Source organism: Mastigoproctus giganteus, chromosome 10 (assembly GCF_048544385.1).
Source record: "Mastigoproctus giganteus isolate SK-2022 chromosome 10, ASM4854438v1, whole genome shotgun sequence".
Taxonomy (NCBI): Eukaryota; Metazoa; Arthropoda; class Arachnida; order Uropygi; family Thelyphonidae; genus Mastigoproctus; species Mastigoproctus giganteus.
The window spans coordinates 85,670,346-85,693,186 of NC_143584.1; the positions used below are offsets into that span (position 1 = coordinate 85,670,346).

Below are 22,841 nucleotides of genomic sequence, written 5' to 3' on the forward strand. Positions count from 1 at the left end.
GCTGAGGTGGTAATAGAACCAACAGGTTTTAACAGAGATGGCAAAAGTTGCTGCCAATAGCTTTGGCAAGAGACCATAATGCTTGACTACTATTTGGACAAGAAGCAAGTTTTCTACTCTTAGCCTATTCAATTCTAGTTTGGACTGATTAATAACTGGCTTTACAATTGTAACTTTGGTGTAGGCAAAAAGTGCATCTGGAGATCTGGATGCAAGCCAACTGTGATATGCAATGTTCTTATCTTGAACAGCCTTAGCACATTTATTGGAAAACCAAGGTTTAGATAAAGGACGAGATTGATTTTAAGGTGGAATGTGAAATAAAGGATTTCATCCCTACAAGAATAATTTCATTGATCTGAGTAAACACTGATGTTAGAAGACTTAAAATCCAACCAAGGAAAAGAATAGAAATCTCAAAGATCATCCCATTTTGTATTCTTGTAATGGCAAATGTACACTTGGAAATGCATCCTCTTCAAAATAGTCTCTTGTAAGTGAATGGCCGTACCCCAATGATGTCACTATTTATTGATGAATGCCTGGAACTCTTCTTTCTGTATGGCACTAGTATTCTTGTTGTGCTTTTAATAATGCCCTCAAATCTTTTTTGTTAGATCTTCCTTTAAGTTGACTTTTCAATTTAGAAAAAATTCTTCCATTCAAGAACACTTCCTTCTTTCAATAAAGACTTCTTGAAGAAGTCTTGATTGAAAGTGCAATCAAATGCCAACATCCACTTGGCATTGTATTGCACCTGCTTTGCATTTTTTGGCCATTCAAACTCGCTGAGTTCCAATCAACACAACATTTTATCTTACCCCAAATGAAGTTCATTCTGCACTTCAGTTTATATTCATGAATTATTAGAATGCCATCTATATAATTAGCACAATCACTATTTTACATATCATGTGATTATCCTTTAGTGTCATATACCTCTGGTAAAATATTGCATATCATCTAGTTCCTTTGTTCCCAAACTTTTAACATGGCACCTAATAAAAAAGATGGCAAAACTATTCCACATCTCACAGATTTAGACACTGTATTTATAAACTGAAAATGTGCACAAGCAGTTTTCAAATAAATATGCAAATCTATAAACATAAACTATGTATTCAGTACATAAATACAATAGTGACTTTTTTTTTCATTAAGGTAAATGAGCAAAGGTGCCCCACCTTCTGTACTTCTTAAACTGGTTATTACATTGAGATAGTTGAGGCAGCTGTTTATTCTTTTAATCAGGGGTGTTTCTAGGGAATGTGGCACCTCCCTCAAAAATATTTTTGAGGGAGGCACCAAAAATCATTTTTACAATAAGGGCATGAGATTAAAGTAATAAAATTTAAAGATAACAATACTTATCTTGATGCCACTTTAAGAATGGTGAAAAATAATTTAGAGTGACCAAATCATACAGAAATGATGATTGGATCTGAATAAACAATTTATTTCTATTGCCTTTCAGCAACATTTACAGAAATTAATGTTGGCTCTATTTTTTGATTTATTTACAGTGTGGTGTCAATAAACGAAATATAATAGTTTTAAAATTACTTACCTTTATACTACTATCACAATACTATTCAAAATCACTGTTATTAGTAAAATAACTCAATTTATGCACCAACCAATGATTCAGCTTCAATATTCATTATCGAATAATACTTAATGTATACACAATGGAAAATCTTAGCTGCATGTCACTTCAATTCAACAAGCAAAATAACAATGAAGTAGCAACTCAATGGTTGGTCATCACCACAGGCTGCTGCATGTTCTACACAGGTAGAAGTCTCATAACTTAACTTAACTTGTCTTATATAGACGCAGGGCAAGAACGAGCTGTGCTGTCTACCTAAGCATATTAGCTCCTCCTCGAAATTCCATTCATAAATAGAATAAACAAATGAGCCCTGCACAATTTCCTATACTGTGAACAGTGTTTCTGGAGATTTTTTGACCAAGAAAGTACAGACATGTAAAAATATCTGGAGCCCACCTGGACCTGGCAAGAGTACTGAAGGGCTAATTCATACAGTAAATTTTAGAATAGACAAGCATTATGTACACATCAACAAAAGTTCAGTAAAAACATGTTCATATTCAGAAAAATATGACATATTTAAAATTTTCTTCATATGCATATGAAAGTTTCAGGTTTTCAGGTGCCCCCTTGAACATTGGAGCTCAGGTGCAGTGCACCCCTGGTGCCCTCTGGATGGCTCACCCCTATTTTTAATTGGCAAGAGATGAAGGAGATAGGTATCGGCATTTCAACAAAGTTTCTTGATTGTTTTTTTTTCCCCTACTACATGAACTGACTCATTTTACAACTTGAAAGTTACAATGCATATTTCATAAAATCTAGCCAACTTTGCAAGTAACAGTTTAGACCAGTGGTTAGTATTAGTATTAGTATTAGTAACGGCCGTATGGTGCAAGAAAGCCTATGGCTTATGCTGCACCAGCCAAAAAAAAATAATAATAATTAATAAATAAATAAATAATAATAATTAATAAATAAATAAATAATAATAATTAATAAATAAATAAATAATAATAATTAATAAATAAATAAATAATAATTAATAAATAAATAAAAATAATAAAATGAAATAAAAAATAAATAAAAAGGAAATTAATCCTATCATCCTATGCACTTCCCTTACCCGAAAGTACAATCCAGATGACCTTTGAATTTCCCCAAACTGTCGGCCTCTACCACCCATGAAGGCAACTTATTCCAGTAATTTATAACTCGCTGGCTAAAATAAAACTTCCTGCAGTCCAATCTAAACATTTCCCCCCGTAACTTGAATTTATGTCCCCTAGTTCTAGCATCATTTATAATCTTGAAAATTTTGTCCTCGTTCATTTTACTGATGCCTCTCAGAGCCTTAAACACCTCAATCAAATCTCCTCTAAGGTGTCTAGTTTCCAAACTCTGCAACCCACATATTCGAAGTCTTTCTTCATAAGGACGCCCTTTTGCCGATCTCACCAGGCGAGTTACCCTTCTTTGCACCCTTTCAAGAAGCTTGATGTCTTTCTTTAGGTGCGGTCTCCATACTTGAACACAGTATTCCAAGTGTGGTCTAACGTAAGCCTTATATAATGGGATTATCACGTCCCTATCTCTACTTGAAAAAGTTCGATAGATCGTCGATAGGACACCATGGGCCTTCCTTGCAACCTGTTTACAATGCTCAGAGAATTTCATGTCTGACCGTATCGTAACACCCAAGTCCCTTTCCTCCAGTACTGGGTTTAGTTGAACTCCACCAAGTGAATAAGTTATTTTGGGATTACTGTTTCCCAGGTGTAATACCTTACACTTTGTTGGATTAAAGCACAGCTGCCATTTTTCTGACCATTCTTGAAGTCTATCGAGGTCTCTCTGAAGAAGCTCAGCTTGACAGTGATCATTAACTACTCTACCAATTTTAACATCATCTGCAAATTTAGACATCACGCCCTCTATCCCTTCATCAATGTCGTTTATGAAAATTAAAAACAACAGTGGTCCTAATACTGATCCTTGGGGAACCCCACTTCTTACATCAACCCAATTAAAATAAGGTTTTCAACCTTATTTTAATAACGGCACCCCTAAGTAATTTATTTTATTTTGCCACACCCCTACTCAATCTACTTAATTTTCTGCCTGTTACATCCGATTTTCTCTCTCTCTCTCTCTCTCTCTCTCTCTCTCTCTCTCTCTGTATATATAATATTTAAAAAAAAAAAAAAAAAAATATATATATATATACACACACACACACACACACACACGTATATACAGTATATAATAATTTTATTCTTTATATAGAGGTACTAAGTAAACATCAATTATAGATCACCACAAAATTAAAAAGATATTGTACACCATTTTATAATGAAATAAACATATCAATTAAAAAATAATAATAAGTTTACGTAACTTAAACCCAAATTATGTGCCCCCCCCTGGAATGTTGCTGTGGCACCCCAGTTGAAAACCACTGGTTTTGACCACTAAAGACTTACATATATAGAAAGTAAACTTTTTAAGCTAACAATAGTAGCTTGTTCAGAGTTCAGGAAATGAGTATAAAATCACATGGAACACTTTGGTTATACCTGTACCAGCTGCAGGTAAAGACACCACACAAATTCTTACTTTTACTTTTTTAACTAAACAAAATGTTTCAATTTTGTGATAAATTGTAGTTTGAGTTAATGTATATTTGTATATAAATAACTGCACTAGATCCTTTCTTTAAAGATCGTCCCAAAATTAACATTATAAATATCTGAGAGCTTGTGTACATCACATGCTCAACCAAGAACTGGTCAAGTGCTGCCAAATATTTTTTGCTGCTTTTAAGAGCAGCTACTGAAAATGATCTATTTGATAAACTAGGTTGTATTTTTAATATGTAAAAGTTTAGGTTTATCAGTCATAAATAAAGTGTAACTGCAACTAAAGGAAAGAGGGAAGTTTGTAGAATGAGATATATATATATATAAATATATATATATATATATATATATATATATATATATATATATATATATATATAAAAACCCTGTCATATTAGAGCCATCCAACAACTAACTCATCTGCCCATGAAAATTATGTCCATAAACTGCATGTGTTCTCTGGTCAACATGCCTGTTTTATTGGACAAAAAATTGTTGGGGGGGGCCTTGGTATCCATACCTGAGGCTGACTAACTCAGCCATGGAGTGAAAAAAGGGCCATAAAAACTCCTTACATCATTGATGGGATTCAATGATGCAAAGAATTATAACATACTCCCCTTCTGTTTCTTACCTGTCTTTGCTACCTGCACAGACAGGTGAGAAACAGAAGAGGAGAAAAAATTAGTTTCTGCTTGCTGAAATGCAGAAGGGTTTTGTTTGTCTCCTATTATGCAATTTTAAATATGCCAACAAAAAGTAAGAATTTGAAGGATTGCTTCCAGGAGCTGTGATTTACTTTAATATACAATCAGCATATATTTTTTCAAATTTATTTGTAAAATGGTTAAAAGCATACATTATTCTCCATAAATTTCCTTTAAAAGTTTTTTTTTCTTGATGATTTTTGTGGAATATATCAAGTATGTACTATATTCTACAAAAATGAGTGAGATATGCAATATCTCAGGGGCTCACATCTGGTGAGTATGGGCTTGGCACACCCAGGGTCCTGAGCTGGATATCATTATTCTTCGCTTTCTTGGTGATTCCCTTCTACTTTTGACTCTCTCTCTCTCTCTCTCTCTCTCTCTCTCTCTCTCTCTCTCTCTCTCTCGGTAACTTTTTTTTTGGCTGGTGCAGCAAAAGCCTCAGGTTTCCTTACACCATATAGCTAATGATAATAAAAAAATTATGCAGCTGAAAATGGCATTATAATCCTTTTTTTCTGCCCTCTCACACTACAAAATACTAGTAGCTTCTGAAAACAAATATTTTTGGGCATCTGAAGTTACACTGAAGGTGAAAATTCCACAAAAATACTGAGGGACACGAACATTTTAAAATTTTGGCTCTCCTTTGCTTTAACATACATCGCACCACTCCATTCTTCAACATACATCAAAGCATTTTATAATTACTGTAAACAGACCATTTAAAGCATGGCATTTCGGGAGTAATGTAATAGCTAATAAAAAAACATTCTGTTACAATTAATTTGCTTTTAACTATCCTCTATTAATTGCAAATTGGTATTTAGTATAATTTTACTTTCAGACTCTTGGGTAATTATGAATGAATTCTCAATTTAATTTTTAAGGAACAGCAAAGTGAAGGAGAGGGAAAAAAAACTAGTAATGATGTCCTGGAAAGAATGAAAAGAAAAATTCAATTCATATTAATTTTATTACATAGTGTGAAAAAAAATATATAATTATTTTTAAATTTCTGGTTACTAGTTTTTATTATGTTCTAAATAGAGAGAATTTATTTCACTAAATATGGAAAATAGAAGGTTTAAGATACTTACAGCCATTTTAATTAAGACTGATCTTTAAATGTTCTTTTTAAACCTATCATAGTTACCATTATTAGAGAAGTTATGCAAAGCTGCAAACAAATCATTGGCAAAATGGAAAATTTTATGGAATGGAATGCTTGTTAATAATATACAGTATCTTATTTTTTAATAATTAAGTATGCACAAGACATTACCCACACATGTGATGATTCCAGAATGGTGCACTGCTCCATTCTGAGCCCTGCTGCTAATAGGAAAGAAAATACATTATACTTTATTTAATGTCATATGAATACTTTTACAATCTCCATTATCTGAAAAGAAAATAAAATATGTTGGACATACCTTAAATATCTGAATGATTCACTTTTGGTTTGCCAACTTCATGTGTTTCTCATTAATAAATGCGGTTCTTTTTTGCAGCATGGTGCACAGGTAAATCACGAAATGGAAACTAGTGAGAAAATAACCACTTCAATCTGCTTAGAGTGTAATCTTCTTTAATTTCTTAAAGAAATACATTTTATACAGCATCAGAAAAAAAAAAAAAAAAAATCCCATTTCACCTATCCATCAACTCCAATAGTTTGTCTAGTTTTCCAATCCCCCAAATAATTTGTCTAGTTCTCCATCCCTCCCCCCCCAATAGTTAGTCTAGTCTTTGTGTGAAAGCTGTCCTAGTGTAATAACAACAGCATTTCAAGCATTCACTGAAAAAGTGATACAGGAAGTAACGTGAAATGTCTGAAAATAATCTGTAATCCTTCCAAAAATTAAAATCAGAATTCGACTGTACACATGTTGAAGTGCTTATTTTCTCAGTAATTTCCAATGGAAAACTTAAATTTAATGGGTGATGGCTTTTTGCTCTCCCATTCACCCTAATGGCTATATAGCTTCAATATCCCATTCATTGCCGACCAGACTAGCTGGGTGGGTAAATTGCCTATCTGGCAACCCAAAGGTCGTGGGTTTGAATCCCTCCTCGGGCTTGGATCAGAGTAGCGCAAAACCTTGGGAGGTGCATTATGGCCACAGAAGCCGATGCGCCAACAACTAACAAAAAAAAAAAAAAAAAAAACACCATTCATTATCATAAGATGAACTAGTCAACAGGTAACTGTCAGTGGAATTAACTAGAGCTAGAAATGAGCTCACCCACCTAGATAACCTGGAAGAACCACGGCTGGCTCTCCTATGTGCAAAAAACACATAAGGAAACATGCCACCAAAACAGATACTGACCCACCAACCACAACCTCGGGGGAATCCTGTATGGACACCTGTATGTAATGTAGCCATTACAGTGACAGACCAAAATCTTGCCAGTGAACTAAAAAATACTCGCATAAAATCTGTCCAGAAGATTAGAAATGTGGGTGTCATAACTTAAATGTTTACAAGGCAGGAAAGTCCAGTCGATCATCACTAATCAAACCATCAAAACAATACAACTGATGATGATGAGGCCCTTAAAAAGAAAGGGCCCTCAATCCCAATATATAATGTCAATAAGGACAACCTGGAAGAACCACTGTACTTGCTAAGAACCTGAGGAAACTGACACTCTCCAGTTTCCTCAGGTTCTTAGCAAGTACAGAGCATTCTTAGTTATTATCTGCACCTGTTGCACTGTAAGCACTCCAACCCTCCAGGTTCTGGAAGGTGTTCTCCCCCTAGACCTGGAGGTTATCCAGGTCTTACACTACCATCTATCCAAAGGACTCCTAGCCACTATCCTAGATTACACCATCTTGCCAACTTCCTTCTCCAGACATGGACCAACTCTCCAAAGGGTTCAATTACTAAGAAATTCTTCCTAGATGTCACCCAGTCTTCCCCAAACCTCCTCCATGGTTCACTTTAGGGCTCCACTACCTTTCTCATCACAACCCACAGATCTGTAAATGGCAAACTTGCCTTCATGGCCATCATAGAAGACCCTTGCTGTCACTGTGGTCTCGATGAAAACTGGGACCACCTTTTACATGCTTGTCCCTCAAACGAAGACTTGAGATGCAATCTCATCACCCTGCTCCATGGGCAAGAACATCTATTTATTAATGAGGAACATTACTATCAAGCTTTCTCCAAGTTTCCACAAGACTTATTTACTAAGTGCAGACTCCTGGAACATCACCTAATCCCACCAACCAATAACATCATGGACAGCCGACCCACCTGGTCTTCAACTTCATGAACTGCCTTCTTGCTGCTTCTGGACCTGGCACTATGACAGACTTGACTTCCCAACATTGGATTCTCACTCTGCTAACCCTAACATTCAGGATAGGAACCTGATAACTCAGTTCTTGGACTGGGTAGAATTTCATTGCCTCTTCTTCTATTTGGACACCAATGGCAATCACATGCTGATCTCGTCCTATGACTTTTATCCTCACTTTTCAGGGTTAGATCCCTTCTCTACTTGGCTGGTGAAGCAGTCCCCACTCCACTGACCTGCAGGCATCTTGCACTGCTCTCCCGCTTTCTACTTCTCTCTTTTTTTTTTTGGGGCCCTCCCTGGCAAGTTCAGGCGACACCAGGGTTTGCACCACTAGTAGGCACCTCCGTAGCCAGGTGGGGAGGAGTGGCAGTGCGTAGCACACGCTTCTTGATTAGACCAAGATTCAAGCCCATGACCACCAAATACGGAGGATGCGGAAAGGTCAGGGAATGACCACCGCATATCCTTGGAGTAGTATGGCCTTAGTTGCTAATGCTCCTAAAAACCAAATAACAATAACAACAACAGCACCAACAGAGTACTTAATCGCTACTACCTAGCCCAGCACCCCATGTCTATACAGTAACTAAGGGTCAGTGGTCCCTAGGCTAAGCGGCCAGATAAACAATATAACTCTATCCATACTACCAAAACCACACACCACTCACACTATATGGCCTTTACAGGGTACTTTATTCGACACAAGAACTGATTGCAGAATTGTGGGGAAACCACCGGTGCTGCATGACCCTAAATGTTTTGTACTATATCTCATTTATTATATTATAATTAAGATGTGATAACAAATTGCGTTGTTTTACATTAATCATTATTTTGCAATTATGAAGTGAAACATTTAGTAGATTATTGTACACATTGTCATTCCTTAAGAGTGTTGCAATATGAATGTCTATTCAGTGTGTTCACAGTGAACAGACATCCACAGCTGATGATTATGATGTAGTTACAAAGGAACTGGATGCAAAAAATAATTTTGATATCATATATTTGGATTTCAGGAAAGCTTTTGACACTGTTGCACATGGAAGACTATTGTACAAATTGGAGCAGAAAGGTATTAAGGGTAAGTTGCTACAATGGATAAAAGGATTGTTGAGTGGGAGAAGACCAAGGGTGGTAATTAATGGGTGCTGCTCTTCGTGGACTAATGTTATTAGTGGAGTCCCACAGGGTTCGGTGTTAGGTCCACTGTTGTTTTGTATATTTATCAATGATATTGATGAAGGTATATCAGGCTTAGTGTCAAAGTTTGCAGATGATACAAAGGTTGGCAGGGTTGTTAATGACAGTAATGGCAGTGTGCTACTGCAACAGGATCTAGATAATTTGGGCAGATGGGCTAAGAAGTGGCAACTGAAGTTTAACCTTGACAAATGCAAAGTACTGCATATGGATAGAAGTAACCCCAGAGAAACGTACCAACTGTGTGGTACTACACTTAAGGTGGTAGAAAACGAAAAAGACCTAGGAGTAATTGTGCAGTCAGATATGAAGTTTTCTGAGCAATGCAGACAGGCTGCCAGGGCAGGTCATGGAGTTTTGTCAATGATATATAGGAATTTTGCTAGCAGGGAAAAGGAGGTGATTGTCCCTCTGTATAAGGCAATGGTCAGGCCATGCCTTGAGTACTGCGTACAGGTCTGGAGGCCTCATTTTAGGAAGGATGTAGATTTACTTGAGCATGTACAGAGAAGGGTAACAAGATTGGTGAGGGGAATGAAGGGATCCTCTTACCAAGAGAGGCTTAAGTTCTGCAAATTGCAGCAGCTGGAGATTAGGCATCTGCACGGTGATCTGATTGAGGTGTATAAGGCCTTGAATGGATTGAGCACGCTGAATTCTGATGGAATCCTTCCACTTGTTCAGATTACGAACCTAAGGGGGGCATAAATTCAAATTAAGAAAAGACAGATGTGATGTGCGGAAATTTGCCTTTAGCCAGCGGGTGGTTAATTGCTGGAACAAACTTCCATCTGTCGTTGTGGAAGTTGATAGGTTAAATAAATTTAAGGAGGAACTGGACAGGCATTTGGAGGGAATAGTGTGATTTTTTTTTTTTTTTTTTTTTTGGCTGATGCTGCATAAGCTCATACACTTACTTTCTTGCATCATATGCCACTACTACTACTACTACAACAACAACAACAACACTCTGTTCATCAGCTGATCACAAGGTATTGCAGGAGTGCCATTCACTTAATAAAACAAAAATAAACAGGACAGATGGCAACATGAAGACAGCTCTGGGTATCCCCACCCAGCATCCCATTAGGAATAGATTCTAAATGGTTAGTACAGCTTGCATAGAAATTTTGGAGTGAAAGGGAAATGATCATTGGAAGAACTTTCCTACATGCATGCCTGCTTTTCAGTCACATTTAATTAGATGTGCTATAACTATCATTACAATATATGTAAGAGAACCATTGATGCATTTTCTTGAAATAAAAGCCACACACATCATTGCATTTTAAAATGCCAGCTGGGTGGAGCTTCTACCTAACATTAAGTCTAATCTGTGGGGAATTATTAAGTCGGGCTAGCAATAGGTGGTTTTTAACTAACAAAGGACAAAAAATTACCAGACTGCAATTTGGGAGATTACTGAAAGAAGCTTGGGACAGAGGTGCTAATGTAAGTAATGCTACATCTGCTGCTTTCCAAACCAGAAAAACATTTCCATACAGCCCTCATCCAGACTGTATCACAGAAGCTAACATTTGCAGCAAACTTCAATGAAAACAGAAACATTACGAAAATCAACTCCATTAAACAAAATATTGATGCATCCTTGATTTAGTTCATGAAAGAAATTAAAAATAAATGAAAGAATGAAACAATTTGTAAAGAGAAATATTTTTTAAAGTGGCCTCTATGAAGACTGCACAGTCTAAGAAATACTGTATTGAGTGTAGAGGAGAAAATAAACAAAAAATTAAGTTGTTGTTTGTTTGATTTATTGGCACAACAGCAACTAGGCCATAATTAAGAAGCATATTTTCTAGTTTTTCAAAATATCATAATATTACTGAGAAATCTTTTAATAAAATTTTTTTTCATATTTTCAGTATTACTTTTCATTTAAATTAATGTACCCGGTATGAAAATGTCTTTACCCAGTGATGGGCAAACACACCCTTTTAGTGACCTTAGTTTAATCGATCAATTCATGTTAATTTTAAAATTAGTTCCTTTAAAATATTCTGCAGTAGGGAAAGAAGAATATGGCACAGAATACATGGCTAAAAGTTTAATAAATTTTGTTGATCAGAAATTGGACAAGACTCATTTACCCTAAGATGCACACGAAAGCAAGGATTTGTTGTTTTCTTTCATATGTCTTCTCTGTCCCATTTTTAACTCCTTATGCCACCAATTGAAAGATGTTATTATGTAGTTTGAAAACCACTGCTCTATAGGCATAAAATTCTATCTCTTACATATAAAATAAACAGGCTTTAACCAAATTAGAAGCATGTCTCCTCTGAGGTGAGGAGGGGAGAAGAGAAGAGAAGAGGAGAAAATTTATAATCCAAGAGAGGAAAAAACTTATCCAGAAAGTCTTGGATAAGCCAGCAACATCAGCTGGGTTATCTAAGACTTTCCCACACCCAGTACACGACAGTCCAATCTGATTAGTTTTCTTCTTCTTTGTATTCACATGCATGAAAAAATCCTTGTCCCCGTTCTTTGCTCTCTTGGCCAGTACTTTCTCATACTCGCCCTCCATCTCTGTAACCTTATCTGTGGAGAGGAGAAATTCAACTCATTTTAAATTTATTTAATTTGTTTCTCATAAAATATAGTGGAATGGTGGATAAAGGATTAGCATAATTAGAAAGTGCAAATACCTGTGGTTGCCACTCCAGCATACACCCAACACTGACCATATTGTACAGGTCTCTTCGTGCTGATGTACTGCTGCAAAATGGCAGCACTTCCTGTCCAAGATTCTGGAGAAGTCCCATTTTCCAAATTTTCCCAGCTGCCCACTATCACTCCCATATCCTCTACTGAATTTATCTGTAAAATAACCACTTTATTTTAATAAATTGTTATTAAAAAATTTTATTACAACTTAAAGAATTATTTAAGGCAAGCCAATATAACCATAGATCATGGACCTCTTATGAATCACTTCAAAAATTCTTGCAAATGACAAGTTTTCTAAGAATGTTTCAAGTATTAATTTTTGAGAAAAATTATACATTAATTTTTTAATACAATTTTTCACTATACTGAGTGTAGTAGCACACAGTTGATATATTACTCTGGGATTATTGCTAAACATAGGCTGTACCTTGCATTTGTCAATGTTAAACTTCAATTGCCATTTCTCAGCCCATCTGCCTAATTTTTCTAAACCTTGTTGCAGCAGCAGCATACCTTCATTACTATCATTAACCACCCTGCCAATTTTTGCATTATCTGCAAACTTAGACATTAAGCTTAATATACCCACATCAATTTCATTAATAAATAAAGAAGACAATGATGGACCCATCACCGAACCCTGTGGGACTCGCTAATAACATTAGTCCACAAAGAGCAGTATCCACTGAAAAACACTATCTTCTCCCACTCAACCACCCCTTTTATCCATAACAGTAATTTTATCTTAATAACACACTGCTCCAATTTGTTCAGAAGCCTTTTATGTTGCAAAAAAAAAAAAGACCAAAGTTTGAATCTAATTAGTGATGCAAGGAATTTTTATTGGCTATTTTCATAATATGGCTGAGTTAACTGATCTCAGGCAAGGGCTACATAGTTTTTACCTCCTGGAAACTCAATTTTTTCATCCAGCAAACCTACCGAAGGATACACACAATTACATACACAATATACTTATGCCTCACAGCCTTAATTGCTTCAGATGTTGATTTGGTTGGTAATGAATTTTTTGCAAAAGGACTATAAGTGAAACTAATATATTACTCCCCATGAGTGAGCACTTCTGAGTTTGAAACTGCTGCCTTAGGAAACAACAATTAAGCAAACTGAAAATCTTTTTCAGTAAATGAGTTTGTTACTTGAGCAATCTCTGTTCTTCAGGAACTGATCGTTCCTTCTATCTACTACTGCAATTGAAGCTCTAATTCACAATCTCTCCTTTCTATTAAGGAGAAATTATTAATATGAAAATATATTTTTACTTACCATTGCCGATATATGGCGCGTTACATGGACAGGATTTCCTCGATGTGCTGTCCTTAATCGTTGAGTCAATATATAAATACAACATTTCAAAACGTCTTGAGCATACTGAAAAAATGTAAACAGAATGCAATGAATGAATTAGCAGGTTAGTTTTATGATTTTAAGTATTAACATGCAGAATACTGATATCATATTTCAGTGTTAATAAATTTATGTTTATGTCATTGATCAGTATGAGTTTTAGAATTGATGTGAATGTAACCAACCATACAAGTTACCAACCATACAAGTTCTTTAAATAAGTACACCGAAAATGTGTAGCTGTAAGGAGGCAACCCTCACATGATGTTATTGTAGCTACACTAACACAAGTAGTGAGATACATTGCTCGTGTGAAGTAATTCCAAAGGTCTCAAGACAGGTTCTAAAACTAGCAGTCATGTTGGTGCGGCTGCAGTTTTCCCCCAATATCACCATTGCTGAGAAACTTCAAACGAATTTACCATGGAACTCTATGCAATTATCATAGCTCTAAACTTCACATGGTCAACAACCATACCATTTACTATCAGTGGCATAGCCAAGATATTTTGTCAGCAGGTACATTCACAAAAAAGGTGCCAATTGTCTAATGCTAACCTACCTGTTATTTTTGTCTTTAAATAAGAGGTGCCTTAATATCTGTGTATGCCTGTATTACAAAAAATTATATTAAATATGTAAATGATAACAATGAATTATTTTATAAATGATTATTTTATTAATATATTTAAGCAAGTACTTTTAAGCTTTTTATGCGTTACATACATATTATATCATATACAGCATGTATATGATATAATACACAATACCTATATAATTACGAAAATAAACATATGAAACAAAATAAACTGCAAAAAATGATACATAAATAAAATATTACAATAAAAAAACAGAAGAGATACAAAAGACAGAAAGTTTTAAATAAAAAAAATAATTAAAATATTTTATGTCTTTTTTTTTTTTCATACTTGAGAACTTTTCCAGAACTTTATCATAATTTAACTCTAATGATAAATCAAGCTCAATACTTAAAAGAGCTAAGAATGATAACCTCTCTTCTCCCATTGTGCTTCGAAGATAATTTTTAATCAGTTTCAATCTGCTAAAACTTCTTTCGGCTAAAGCACTCGTAACAGGGATTGTTAGAAAAATTTTATATATTAATAAATAATTATACATTACATTCAAATTATTTGTCAACATAAATGCAATTATATCATCTACTTTTATTTCTTCCATTTCAGAATATTCTAAAATAAATGACTTAAAAGATTTAAATTCAGCAAGAACATCATCAGCATTTATTATGTCATTTCTGTAAAAATCAGTAAGCACTGATAGATAATTTATTTCATTATCAGAAACATGTCTTTCAGTAGAAAAATTTTTGGGATTTAAAATCCCAAACATTCTTATCAACAACCTGAAATCTTCAAATCTATCGGTAAAATTTTGGATTACAGTGTCCAGAATGACATTATATGCTTCAGTCTTAAATTTTTAAATGGAATCCCTTATTGACTCGTCTTTAGGTTTATCATCAAAAAAAAAAAAAAACTCTTTTTTGTTCTCTAAATTGCTGAAACTCAGGAGTTATATTGCATAACGCTGAAGATTGTTTTGATTCCTCCAAATTATTTGGGAATTTTTAATCTGATCTAAAATTGCTCATTGATTTTCAGTAGGGAGATATGAGCATCAGAAAACTTTTAAATTTATTGATGAAAACTGCAAAAATTTTGATAAGGCCTTGGTTATGTTTAAAACTGATATCCACATTGATATTAAAACTGATATCCACATTGATAAAATTCAAATTTATCCATGTGTGATAGTATTCCACACCCCAAAGCCATTGCTTTTACTGATAAGTAAATTTCTCCATTTACACAATGTGTAACTATGTTGTAAATTGCCTGTAAGTTTTCTTTTACTGCAATCAAGGTAAATATCCTGCTAGACCACCATGTTTCTGAAAGTCTTTTCAGTGTTAAATAGCAAAACATGCTATTACAAAGCTCTTGTTCCTCTTTCAGCATTTTCAAATGAGGCAAGCTGTTGTTTATAAAAATATAAATGGCCTCAATAGTGCCAAAATATTTTTTTGCTTTGACGCAACTTTGCATGGATTCAGTAACAATTAAATTCACGTTATGTGCACAACAATGAATATACACAGCAGTCAATGCTACACCTGTGTGCAGCATCAGCCAAAAAAAAAAAAAAAAAAAAAAAAAACACGCTCCCATTTCACCCCTCCGTTTGTTCCAAGTACCTGTCCAGCTCAGCCTTAAATTTATTTAGGCTATCAACTTCCAAAACAAAGGATGGAAGTCTGTTCCACCAACCAAACACCCGCTAGCTAAAGGCAAACTTCTGCACATCTATTCTGCATCTGTCTTTCCTCAATTTGAATTTATGCCCTGTCAAATGATTATTCTGAGCAAGGGAAAGGATGCTATCAGCATTTTCTGTATATATTGCTTAAGGAAGGAAAGTTTCTTAAAATTATTTTAATTTTTCCACTCAATTCATTGCTGTGATCTTAATTTATTTTATCACTGTGATCGATTTTTTTGTTTTAATTAATTTTGACACAATGTCTTCTCTCTCTCACTCATAGTTTCGTGGGGGCGGGTTGATTTACTTTGGGGTCTGCTTGGGGTCCTCAGCTTTAGACCCAGGGTACGTTGAATCATTCATGGTGCTGTGAGTGCAAAAACTCATTAAAATTATTTTATCCATTTACATTTGGAGAGCATTGTTCTGAAGTTATTCTATGAACCAGACTGAGGTACTCTCTTTTATTAATTTAAATATTGTTACAACACAGAGCCTATTGAGCCTTGTGGTTCTGTTTTATATTAACCTGTTATATTATGTATAACTGATGATTTCATTAAGTTGGAATACATTCCTTAATACCAAATAAGATAGATAACTGGAAATTATCTATCACTTTGATATAGAGCTATGATCTATGATTATGGCTGTCATTTGACAGCCATAAAGGGATCCGCTAACACAAAGCTGATATTATACAATAAAATCAAATAATAGTTAGAATAAGTAACTACAGAATGTAGAAGATGTGACTACAAAATTAGGGTATACAATGGGCAAATGTCTGCATTGATATCTTGTAATTTATAGCAAAAGAAATTCTGGCATGTATTTACATCAAGGTCACAATTATTTACATTTAAAATAGGACAAAATTAACCAAAATCATTAACATATTACCTGCCCATATTTCCATGGTGATGGTTTTGGCTGATTGCTTGTGCCTCGCCACAGAAGTCCAAAGTCATTTAGAACATATTCTTCCAAATATTCTGGATCCCCAACAAATACAGTATCATCTGAATAACATGTATTATACTATTAAGAGAACATTTATGAGATTTCGGTAAATTTAAAAGTTAACAAATAAGACAAATCTACAAGTCCTGAAAGAACAAAATTCATGAGAAATTGGTTCTTGGGCAATGCAACGCTGTCACCCCTCTCACTAGTGGACGAACACACCACTTGGCAGGTGTATATGTACATTGTATCACTGCATTCACAGAAACAGCAATTAGATGTCAGTATGGATAAACATCATGAGTTAACTGACCTTGAAAGAGGGATGACGGTGGATGCCAATGCATGGGTCACTCTATTCTGGAGGTGGTACAGAAATTGCACTATCCCCATTCGATAGTATCAAGAGTGTATCACGAAAACGCCATTTCCGGAATAACATCTCATCGTAGACAGTGCTGTGGGAGGAGAAAGATGGTGGATGAATGTGGCCGTCGATGTGTGTCTTGCATCATTTCAGCCAACTGGAGAGTGACAGTGGCACAAATCACCACCAACTTCAATGAGGGAAGTGCCAAAAATATATCGACCTAGACCATCAGGCAATCATTAGCCGCAACAGGTTATGGAAGCTGCCAACCCACCAGAGTTCCGTTGCTAACACCATTACACAAGGTGTGGCCTCACCATTGCCTTATATAAGAGGATAATCACATCCTTATCCCTGCTAGAAAAATTCCTGTATATCATTGACAAGATACCATGAGCTACTCTTGCAGCCCATCTGCACTGCTCAGAGAACTTCATATCTGCCTGCACAATTACCCCCAGGTCCTTTTCGTTCTCTACCACTGTCACTTTAGTACCACAGAGTTGATACGTTACTCTGGGGTTGCTGTTTTCCATATGTAGTACTTTACATTTGTCAATGTTAAACTTCATTTGCCACCTCTCAGCCCATCTGCTCAACCTTTCCAGATCCTGTTGCAGCAGTATAGCGTCAGTAGTGTCCTTAACAAACCTGCCAACCTTTGTATAGTCTGCAAACTTGGACAGTAAGCTTGATATACCATCATCAATATTATTTATAAATACAAAAATCAATAATGGTGATATCAATAATATTGATGATATACCATCATCAATATTATTTATAAATACAAAAATCAATAATGGACCCAACGCTGAACCCTGAGGGACTCCACTAATAACATAAGTCCACGATGAGCAGTGTCCATTGATTACCACCCTCTGTCTTCTCCCACTCAACCATCCCTTTATCCATAGCAGCAATTTGCCTCCAATGCCACACTGCTCCAATTTGTGCAGCAGTCTTCCATGTGCAACAGTATCAAAAGTCTTTCTAAGATCCAAATATAATATCAAAGTTATTCCCTGCATCCAGTTCCTTTGTGACAACATCATAGTATCCAATCAAATTAGTCAGGCAAGACTTTCCCTTAACAAAACCATGCTGTGTCCGAGCTATAACTGAAGTTTTGTCTAGATGATCCTGCAGTGCTACTTTAACCAGTGCCTCCATTAATTTTCCTGGAACAGAAGTTAAACTAACAGGTCTATAATTACTTGTGTCACCCTTTGATCCTCCTTTGTGAATTGGGGTCACATTTGCACATCTCCAGTCCATGGGAACCCCCCCCCCCGAGTCCAAAGAAGCTCTCATAATTATGGCTAAGGGTTTGCTTACTTCCTTTGCTGCCTCCTTTAATATAACTGGATAGATCCCGTCCACCCGGGTGCCTTTTTTATGTTTATCTTCAACAATTTCTCCTCCACTTTCCTCTCAGTTATTACAAAATCATCCAGCTCACTGCAGAGTTTAACTCACCTCCGGCACTCCCCCCCCACCCTGAACAACTCCTCATGGGTGAATGTAGATGCAAAATACTCAGTACAGACAAGTACAGACCAGGCTGAAAAAAATTCTACCCCTTGAGCCTTGCACAATCTTTCCAGCCCGAATTGATCAACAAGGCTCTCATCATGTGAGAACTGCTGCAATACCTAGCCTACAGCTCTAATTTTTTGTTCTTTGACTATCTCTTCTTTGGCCTCCTTGAGAAAGCATTCGGATGGAGGTTTTCTGCTTACTTCACTTTCTTCCAAGAGAAGAGATGAAAGAGACAGTCACATATTAGTTTCACCAGCAGCCAATGAAGTTCTATGACAAAGTTAAAAGTACATCTTACTTCAAAATATGATGGGACCTGTATTTCAAAGTACATCTTACTTCAAGATATGTAAAGTAAAGTAAAGTGCAGCCATTATCAACCCACTGCAGGATGGAAGCCTCCTCAACAATTCATGCTGAGGGAAATGGACCATAATCTGCCACGCTGGTCCAGTGCGGGTTGGCAGATCAACCGTATTCAGCAGTCAGGGGCTTGAACCCCGGTATGATGGGACCTATATCTCAACACCTTATGGTACTCACTTAATGATCTGCAATTCAAAGTGTTTTCAGTCTCTGAAGGAGAGGAAATTTGGGAAACTTTCTGTCAGTGCTAATATTGCCACATTATATTATGGAAACTACAATACATGTGAAGATAAGCAACAATAAGGTTATATAAGAATGAATATAAGAGGAAGAAATAGTAAGTGTAAGCCACAAAGTAAGAGAAAATAAATTAGCAGAAGCTGACCTGAACATGGCATTTATTTTTCAACATAATCACCAAAAATATTTATACACTTGTCTTTATCAAATATAGTACATTTTATTACATTTGATAGAATAAAAGTCACAGGCTTTTGCTACACTGACCAAAAAAAAAAAAAAAAAAAAGAAAAGAAAAGAAAAACCATAACAAATTCAAATTATGCACTTCCCTCCTCACAGATAACTATCCAGTTGACCTTTGAATTTCTTTAAACTCTCAGTCTTCAACTCAACTACCTTCAGAGACAACTTGTTCCAGTTTGTTTGTTGTTTGGTTTTTTAGAAGCATTAGCAACTAAGGCCATATTTCTCCAGGATATGCGGTGGTCATTCCCTGACCTTTCCGCATCCTCCGTATATTTTTTTTTTTTTTTTTATGAGAACCCCAAACACGAGAGGTATTAGAACCTATAGTACTTAGTACCGTGCTTGGGTTGGAGGTTGAGAAGACGAAAGAAGATATTTGTTGATATTGGACTTGAACTTCTGTAGATTGTAATTTTCAGGAAATACGTATGAAGGAAGGTTGTTCCAGAAAACGGCAGTTGAATGAATAAATGAGGAAGATGAAAAGTTGGTTCTGTGGGTTTGAAGTTGGACAGTAAATGGATGTTGGCTGGTGGCAGCACGTGTTCGGACTGTTTTGAAAGAGAGAGCAGGAATTATAGAGGCCAATTCAGAAGAACAGTGCCCATGGAAGTATCTGTAGAAGAGGCATGCAGCAGAAACAGTGCGTCTATGAGAAAGCGAGTGGAGAGACTCTGTTAGAGATGAATCATTAATTAACCTAACTGCCCTCTTCTGAATGGAATCAAGGAGCCTGAGAGAGGTTTTGGGAGCACCACCCCAGATTGGGAACAATATTCCATGGCAGGACGGATTTGCGATTTATACAGAGTGAGCAGCTGTTTGGAAGAAAAGTAACGACGAGAGCGAAAGAGAAAACCAAGTTTTTTAGATGCAGAGGAAGCAATATTTGTAATGTGCTTGTGCCAAGAGAGATTAGAAGTCAGGGTAATCCCCAAAAGAGATATATCATTTTGCCTAGAAATCAGAGTGTCACTAAAGATAAGCATAGGAGCAGAAGAATCCTTTTAGCGAGATATAAGACAAGATTGAGTTTTAGAAGGGTTGAAATCAACTAAGTTGTCTTTGCCCCACTGGAGAATTACCTGAAGATCGGCATTTAAGGAATTGGCAGCAGATTTCCGAGAACTTGAAGCTGATTGAGCTGGACAAGGTTTCTCAAAATGGAAAGTTGAATGCAATGTGCTATCATCGGCAAAACTATGGATAGGATTTCCAGTCAATGGAAAAAGGTCATTGATATACAAGAGGAAAAGAGTGGGGGAAAGAATTGAACCTTGGGGGACACCGGCATTAGTGGAGAAGATACAAGACAGAGAGCCATCTACCATCACCCTCAGTGAGCGATCAGAGAGAAAACTGGATAACCAATTACTAAAAATAGTTGGCAAACCATAAGATGGAAGCTTGTTCAGAAGACCTTTATGCCAAACACGATCAAAAGCCTTTGAGATGTCACGAGCAACTACTTGTGTTTCACTGAACCTTTCCATTGAATTAGTCCATAAATGGGTAACATAAGCCAGAATATCACCAGTGGATCGAAACTGACGGAATCCATACTGGCGATCGTTGATCAGATGGAAGGTTTCTAGGTAGTTTAAGAGTTGGCAGTTAATTGATTTTTCCATTACTTTAGAAAGAGTAGAGGTAATTGCAATGGAACGACAATTGGATGGGAGGGATTTGTCACCCTTTTTAGGAACTGGCTGGATATGAGCAAATTTCCAAGCAGAAGGAAAAACACCTTTGGAATAAGAAAGTGAAAAAAGGCGGCAAAGAATAGGGGTAAGTTCAGGAGCACAGGTTTTGAGAACAAGTGGAGAAATACCATTAGGACCTGGAGCTTTCTTAGCATCAAGATTCATCAAAATCCTTCTGATATCCTTTTGACGGAAGACCACAGGAGGCATTGAATGGAGAGTGTTAGGAATGGTGGGAGGTGTTTTACCAAGATCATTAATACATGAGCTGGAAGAAAAATGGGATGCTAGCAGGTCAGCTTTATCCTTGGCTGAAGCGACAACAGAACCATCTGGTTTGGACAGAGGTGGGAGCAGAGATGGGCAAAAGTTGCGGCCAATAGCTTTGGCAAGAGACCAGAATGCTCGGCTACCATTAGGGCAAGAAGAAAGTTTTCTACTCTTAGCCTGTTCAAACTCTAGTTTGGACTGATTAATAACTGCTTTACAATTGTTGCGAGCTTTGGTGTAGGCAGAAAATGAAACTGAAGAATTAGAAAGAAGCCAATTACGATATGCAACATTCTTCTCTTGGACAGCCTTCGCACATTTATTGGAAAACCAAGGTTTAGATAAAGGACGAGATTTTAAAGTGGAGTGTGGGATAAAGGATTCCATTCCTGCAAGAATAATTTCACTGACACAATCTGAGCAAACGTTGACATCAGAAGTTTTGAAAAGAAGAAAAGAAGAAAGGAAGTCTCGCAGGTCATCCCATTTTGCATTCTTGTAATGCCAAACAACACGAGGTTGGGAATAGCCATGAGATAAAGGTTCCATTGGAGAAGAGACAATCACCAAGTTGTGATCTGAGGTGCCTAAAGGACCTCTCACTTCAACCTTGTACTTAGAAGGGTTGTTTGTGAGAAAAAGATCAAGCGTATTGGCTGTATGATTAGGATTGTCCGGTATTCTTGTAGGTAAATGAACAATCTGTGCTAGGTCATTAGTAATTGCAAAAGCCTCAGCATCTCGACCTGCTGGGTCGGTGTGACTAGAAAACGGAAGCCAGCAGGAGTTGTGAACGTTAAAATCACCAAGGAAAATTACCTGACTGTTAGGAAAGTTGGACTGGAGAAAGTCAAGTTGCAAAGAGAGGAAGTCAAAGAGCTCCAAGTGATTAGTGGAGTTGGGAGAACGGTAGAGACAACAGATGAATTTTACACAATGAGGTAGAGAGATTTTAAGCCAGAGAAGATCAAAGAGAGGAGATTCCAAATTGCTAAGTCTCTGACAGGGAATATCAGAACGGACATATGCACAAGTACCACCTTTGAGGCGAAAGGAATCATACAGCAAATAATTTGGACATCTGAGATGAGCAGTAGTTGAATCAACTGATAACTGAGATTCAGTCAGAAAAAGTACATGGGGTTTGGAAGACTGCAAGTGGAAATGGACATCGTTGAGATTGGAATTGAGACCACGTATATTTGTGAAATGAATTAGGAAGTCCTTGGGAGGTTTAGATCTTTTCGCAGATAAGCTTGCTCTATTATTTTGACAATTCATGGTGTATTCAATAGTAAGAAAAAGTGGGTGGGACATGCTGTATGAAGTAATGAAATTTTTGGATATGGC

At 36.3% G+C, this 22,841-nt stretch overlaps 1 protein-coding gene across 1 annotated transcript in view; it reads right to left on the reverse strand.

The window, feature by feature from the left end:
• Positions 1 to 22,841, reverse strand: part of LOC150079132 (annulin-like) — a 156,913-nt gene that overhangs the window by 111,757 nt on the left and 22,315 nt on the right. The window contains exons 4-6 of the mRNA XM_090382964.1: positions 16,686 to 16,804; positions 13,401 to 13,505; positions 12,092 to 12,263 (exon numbers count right to left, since the gene is read on the reverse strand). Coding sequence (XP_090239090.1) covers positions 12,092 to 12,263; positions 13,401 to 13,505; positions 16,686 to 16,804 — 396 coding nt within the window. The remainder of the gene's footprint in view (positions 1 to 12,091; positions 12,264 to 13,400; positions 13,506 to 16,685; positions 16,805 to 22,841) is intronic.